Source organism: Eufriesea mexicana, unplaced genomic scaffold, assembly GCF_001483705.2.
Source record: "Eufriesea mexicana isolate 0111107269 unplaced genomic scaffold, ASM148370v2 scaffold10239, whole genome shotgun sequence".
In the NCBI taxonomy this organism is placed as follows: Eukaryota; Metazoa; Arthropoda; class Insecta; order Hymenoptera; family Apidae; genus Eufriesea; species Eufriesea mexicana.
In genome coordinates, this window is record NW_016917908.1 from 111,605 (window position 1) to 118,298 (window position 6,694).

The following is a 6,694-nucleotide window of genomic DNA, read 5'->3' on the forward strand; positions in this document are numbered from 1 at the left end:
TTTTTTTTTTTTTTTTGGTAAAAGAAATGTTAAGAATCGATATGTTTGTATAATTTTTCTACATAACACGAATAAATTTTTTAATGATTATACATTCATTTTTCATTTAAAATATAGTTTTAATAATACTTTAATAATAATTTTTAAATTATTTAATACAATACAGTGTTAGTAAGTAATAGCAAGTTCGAGATTTAAAATTGCAATATTTATCATTTTATTTAGGCAGGATTGTAATTATTTTTATGTATACAGTTTATACAGTGTTTTTTATTCCATGAATATATCTAGTAACAGGCTTACCAATTTGATCTCTGAGATTAATGTATTATTCAATCTATATATTATAAGAACAGTATATTTTATTTAAATATTTCTAATGTAAAACTTTTTTCATAGGTTATGCATATGAAACTGTATTATAAACAATTTAAATCATAAATTTTTTAATTTTAAACAATTACAATGTTATAGTAGTTTTAGTTTAATTAGTTTCAACATGTGATTCTAAGATAGTAATATACTGTGAAATTTTATATTTCATTCTTTAAAAATATAATACTGGAGGTATTTTTATAATTTCTATTTAGTAGAATGTACTTGTATTTCGATTATATAAAATATGAAAGAAACTAGTGTATGTATATTTATTATTTGAATAATAAGTATAAATATTTTGATAAATATTATGTATACAATAACATAATGTATATATTTGAAATACTGTTAACTTTTTTCAGTCAAATAATCGAACAGAATTTTTTAAACCACCTGTACCTAAAGGACGTTTACCTATAAGAAATATCAAAAAAAATAAAGAAATTGATTATTTTAAAAATTTCAAAAATTCAGTGGTAAAGAAAAATATGTATGAAGTTAAGTACCAAAGTCCAGAAACTCGTATTTCTGATGATCAATATACTGACGATGAAGATTATGATGAGAGTGAGGAAGAAGATAATATTAATTACAGTTTAAATACCTCACAAAACAGCGCACAACTAGAATCTTTTAGTACACCACATACTTCTTCTAGTACACTACAACTGCATAGGCGAAGCTTTCACAACTCAAATACAAGTCAAGATTTTAACACTAGTATCAATTTTTCTTCATACAAAATAAAAGATCAACGTACAAAAGGATTCTTCTCAAAATACTTGACTTTATGCGTTATTATTGCCTGTGTTCTATTATGTAGTTATAGTTTATTTTCTACTAATTTTTTATATCCTCAAACAAAATCTCACAAAGAAGCAATTATTGCAACAAAGCATATATTAAATAAATCAATACAAAGAATTCAGACACGATTTCATAATCAAAAAGGTACCATTTGGAATGATATATCAGCTGGAATATATGATGTAGTTTTGTTTCATACAAAACCTACAACTATTATACTGTTTGGGAATGAAATTAATACTCTGAATTGTTTAGCTCAATTACTTGCACAATTAAGTGGTAAAATTTTAGGCAGTAATGATTATTTAATATTGACCCCGAAAGACTTTCCAAATAATGTTGGTGAAGTTATTCATAATTTGAAATTACCAATCATACAGAAAAAGGCAATAGTAAGTATTTATCTAATTTTTTTGCTCCTTTTTTGTAAAAGTACATAGAAACAGTAGTCCTATTGAAATGAAATTTATTTTAGATAGTGCAGGATTTACTGAGTATCAACAGTGAAGCAATGAAAGCATTTCACAATTTTTGTGATAGAGAAAAACCTTTAGTTGGAAATGCCGTATATATAATAACAGTGATTGTTGATGGATATACATCATCCCAAAGAGAAATGGAATTTATTGAAAAACAAATATTCCAAAGATTATCAAAGTATGTAGATAAAGATATTTTAGCTGCACTAATAACTAGACTTACAGATGGAGTTATTGTGCCTGTTTTACCAGAATCAAATATAAATATTGGTTATCCAGATTGTTCCTTTCTATAAATAATAAATTGTGACTCTTTAATCACAATTAAAGTATACTATAGCACAAGATGTAATTAATTAATCTTAAGATTGAAATAGTAAAGTATTATAAATAGTAGTTACGTTATTTATGTATTGAACATTAAATAAATAAAAGATTTTGCATGTTAATATTCAACTTTATTTTATTACGTCAAATGACAGTACAGAAAATCAACATTATCAGATAAAGATTTCCAATGGATTTGGCGGTTTCTACAAATTTTCAAAAAATATAACAAGTTTGATGCCTCTGGCATGATTTCAGTTATGCTCTTGAACGACATGTTTATACAGCTTTAAACTAAAGTACAATGAATAAATTCATATTATACATGTCATACTGTGATTGTATCATAATAGTGTAACATGTCGATTCTCGTCCACGTATTGTTATTCGTCTTAGATTGCCAATTTACAATGCATTTCTTCTATGCTGTATTACAAATGATATTGCATCGGCAGGAAAACAATCTTTTTTTATTTTTAGTTATATTAGAAATAACATGAAATGTATCTTTGCAAGCTCATAAGATATTTGTAAACAATTTATCCCATAAACTTTAATATTACTACCGAATATACCGATAAAATAAGTTACAAAATGATGTAAATTATTTCGTATCAAAATTTGATAGCTTATATAAATGATACATTTACATATATATTTGAGGAAAATCAAATAAATCAAGTAATAAATCAGTGAAAACAAGCACTTATATATAATTCTTTCAATAGCAACATTTCAAAATATTTTTATAATTATTTATTTAAGAATAGCATGCATAACATAAAATAGTAAAATCGTTTTTTAATATCTTTATGTTCTATTTGATAAGCATTTCATAAATTGGCAACAAATGCTCGTAAATAACATTTTGCTAAAATATCATGTTAGCAAAATGAACGCTTACGAGTTGTTTATAATACAGTCCTCCTCTGTCGTGATAATTCAAGTCCGTAACTAAAAGTAGGTAATATATATTTATATATCTTGCATAATATAGCATGGTACCGTCAAACCTAAATAATAAATACATTTTATACAGTCACAGATTTTTTATACAGAATGCTCAAAATTTAATACGGCCAATTTTGACGATATGTTCGGACTATTTGTTTGCATTAACAGAATATAAACAATTTTCAAAATATTTATAATTTTAATATTGTCGATTTTAAAAAATTAGCTTTTAAAATATAAAAATTTTAATGTTAAAAGTTTAAACTTAATTATAGATATTTACAAGTTTTTGAATTTTTAAATTTGCTTCAAGTAAAGAAATATTTTGGAATTTTATGATTTGACCGATTACAATAAACGAAAGTTACATGTATATATGTTAAAAGAATAGAAATCATATTAATCATACGTAACGAATACTTTCGTAACGAATACGAACACTCTGTATAAAATAATCTTAAAATTACAAGATACGTATTTACAGTAAAAAATTTTAATTGGTCATGTTCCTACCTAATGTAGTAAGGATGTGAGTAACGCGTGGCATAATGTTGTCCGTGTTGGCTACGTAGTCGCGTACTTCAGTCAGTTAATGTCTTGCCAGTTATGCAAGTTTTTCGTAATTCTGAGTCAGTCATACGTCATTTGAGGTACAGGTCTACCTCATAGTAAATCGTCCTGATCATTGTTTCCGTATCGTATTTGTTTCTACTTAAGCACTAAGATGTTTACTTTGTTAATTCCAATAAACTAAACGTTTCATACTAAATATGGTTTATATTATGAGTTCGAATACGAACTTATCCAAATTATTTTAAAGCTTAAGAAGATAAAAGCATTCTCACAATCTGCCATAAGTTCGTAATAAACACAACTGCATTTTTGTAGTAAACTTAGAACGATGCGTATGGTGTAGCTAAAATAATAAGAGAAAACCACTTAAGATAACTGCGTATAAACATTTTACTCATATTTATCGTCGAGCAAAAAACTGATCATCACTTCATGATTTTTTTTTACTGATATTCTGTTCGATACAAACGAATTCAAAGTATATATATAAATATACCACTGTTTTGCATCTAACCGATTTTTCTTTCATTTTGGAAATGTCCTTATCACGAAAAATAGTTGTAAATACAAAGAACGAAACGAGATTGAACCAGGTGATACATTCAGGGGTTCCATTAAAATAAAGTGATTAAAATTCAAAGCCCTGGACTGGTAGCTGAGATGAATCAGGCGCTCTGAATAGGAACTGCTGTCCTCGCGCATCAATGGTAGGTACGACTCGCATATCTTCTGAACCGAAATATCGTTCAATTATATCGAAGGACTTCTGATAAATTTCTGGATTATGATGAGATTGCAAAAATTCTATTTTGTTTAGGCCTGAAACATTATAATATTATTTACAGTAAGATTTTAATTATTTTTTTCAACTGCATGCTTATGAACAAATTATTTTTTTTTTAATTTTATACTTACCGTAACATTCTTCGACTATTACCGCATATTGATTCATTCTATTAGGAGCAGCATCTTGTTCTCCGACACGCAGTATGTTTTCTAAACCACTTAATGCAACTTGAATAATTTTAGGATCCATGACTGTTAACAAATTGCATAACGGTGGAATGCATCCTTCAACAACAATATAACGTATTTGTTCGGGTGCACCACCACTGGTAGCATTAGTGACAGCCCATGCCGCTTCTTTTCGAATTTTGAATTCAGCTGTTATTAAAATATCAATTAGGACGGGAAATATACCGGCATCGATGACAGCCTGTTTAAATGAAATTCACCTGCTTTTTAGTAAGAAAAAATTTTATCGCGAAAAATTGCATTCTCAAGGAATTTATACAAACTTGAATTTGCTGAGGATTTCCTGCCGTAATATTAGAGATTGTCCAGCACACCTCTTTACGAATACTTTCTTGCGACGAATTCAATAGATTGTACAAACATTGTAACGCAGAACAGTTAAGAACAACTTGCGTTTGTACATCATCACCTGTAACTATATTGCCCACTGCCCGAAGCGCTGCACTGACCACGGTGTCCTGATGATGCCTGAAACAGAAAATTTGATATTATGATTTCATTATTATAATACATTTAAAATAAATCACAAACATACTTTATAAATACACTTACGTGAGTAATTCTACTAAACGTCTACATACACCTGCATCAATAACTGCTTGAATTTTTTCATTCGGCCCGTCACTTAAATAGGAAAGAGCCCAACAAGCATCAGCAAGAACATCATTATCAGTGTGCTTAAGAAAATGAGCTAAAACTGGTAAACAGGGTGCAACTTGGGTGAATTTTGGTGGTGGATTTTTGCCTCGACAAAGATTCGATATTGCCCATACCGCATTACGTATCATTGACAAACGTGTTGTTTTAGAAAGTAGCCTAAAATGAAAAGAAAAAAAAGAAAAATGTTTGGGAACTTAAATAAAAATTAGAAAATAAAAAATTTGAAACCTACTGCAAGAGAGGAGGAAGGACGCCATTGTCTAATACACGATCTCTATATTCAGGACTATCTCCTGCAATATTGCCCAATGCCCAAACTGCCTGTTCTTGAACATCTTCATATTTAGAACCAAGTAATGAAATGAAGATGGGTACAGCTCCTGCTTCTACTACTACACGTGTTTGTTGAGATGTTCCACTTGCTATATTTGTTAAAGCCCAAGCAGCTTCAAACTAAAGACATTACAAGAATACATTAATTTGAAAATACACTGTATAATTTGAGAATGTTCTTTGATCTACTAACTTGCAGAGTACAGTTTGCATCATTCTCCAAGAATTTAACAAATGTAGGTACAATTCCAGTTTTTACAACTTCATCGATTGGCGGATTTGGCTCCTTAGACAACATTTTTCTAAATCTTTGTGTAGCTGCCAATTGATTTTCTGGATTAGGACTATGTAATTCTTGCACCATTTCCATTACAATAATGGAGGTTTTCTGTAAAATAAGCAAAATATGTCCAAATAATAATTTTATACTAGTAAAAATCTTTAGATCGAGTAACAAACTTTTTAGAAATTCATTTTTTATTTTTATATTGAAGAGAGTGTTTTATTTACTGATTGTGGTGCGGGACAAATAGCTTCACTTGTTGTAATGTTGTCATCATCAGCAACCATATTAGGAACATTACGTCTCTTTGATAACTGTTGCTCTCTTTTCTGTTTTCTTAACTGAACACCTTCCTCTTCTCTACGTCGTCTCAATTCTTGTGAGTCTAAACCCACATTTTTGTAACGATATTTATGTGTAGTTGTGGCTGACATCTAAAAGATAAAAAAAATAAAGTATTGATATTATATAGTTCAATGATCATATATCAATATTATTAAACATATTGATTTTCGAATTTAGCATTTAATAAAAGCGTATTATGAAATTTTTCAATTATCCCTTAAAATAAAAATAACAAGTATATTTAAAAAAATTCACATTTATTATGTAACACTTTCAATTTTTGTATATAATCAATATCACAGAAAAAAAAGAATTTATTAGTAAAATACATCAATTAATATATACAAAATTCTGATCAATTTTTGAGCATAATTAATATATTAAATTATATGTGAGCTTTTTATTAAATTCTTTTATTAATTACTGTGTTCTAAAAACTATGTATTTTTTAAATAAAATACTTATAAGAAATTATTAAATTGCATGATTAATTAAATTTATACATTGTTACTAACATAAA

At 27.8% G+C, this 6,694-nt stretch overlaps 2 protein-coding genes across 3 annotated transcripts in view; one reads left to right on the forward strand and one right to left on the reverse strand.

Moving 5' to 3' along the window:
• Window positions 1–559: 559 nt before the first annotated feature.
• On the forward strand, window positions 560–1,996 carry TORIP (Torsin interacting protein). The gene is made up of 3 exons (XM_017908187.1): window positions 560–637; window positions 741–1,577; window positions 1,661–1,996. Exons 1-3 carry the CDS (start codon window positions 623–625, stop codon window positions 1,958–1,960), a joined length of 1,152 nt encoding a protein of 383 aa, XP_017763676.1. The 5' UTR covers window positions 560–622; the 3' UTR covers window positions 1,961–1,996.
• Window positions 1,997–3,592: 1,596 nt separating this feature from the next.
• The window catches only part of Kap-alpha1 (karyopherin alpha1), a 4,482-nt gene continuing 1,380 nt past the window's right edge, over window positions 3,593–6,694 (reverse strand). For both annotated transcript variants that reach the window (XM_017908182.1, XM_017908180.1), the window contains 7 exons: window positions 6,057–6,263; window positions 5,740–5,934; window positions 5,446–5,666; window positions 5,106–5,369; window positions 4,817–5,021; window positions 4,434–4,734; window positions 3,593–4,337 (listed from right to left, as the gene is read on the reverse strand). In XM_017908182.1, the coding sequence (XP_017763671.1) occupies window positions 4,147–4,337; window positions 4,434–4,734; window positions 4,817–5,021; window positions 5,106–5,369; window positions 5,446–5,666; window positions 5,740–5,934; window positions 6,057–6,263 (1,584 nt within the window). In that variant the 3' untranslated portion in view covers window positions 3,593–4,146. The remainder of the gene's footprint in view (window positions 4,338–4,433; window positions 4,735–4,816; window positions 5,022–5,105; window positions 5,370–5,445; window positions 5,667–5,739; window positions 5,935–6,056; window positions 6,264–6,694) is intronic.

Bases quoted from the DNA above. Each gene is read 5' to 3' on its own strand.
- TORIP (XM_017908187.1), top strand. The intron at 1,578-1,660 runs GTAAGTATTTAT...AATTTATTTTAG, and splicing joins TCATACAGAAAAAGGCAATA to ATAGTGCAGGATTTACTGAG.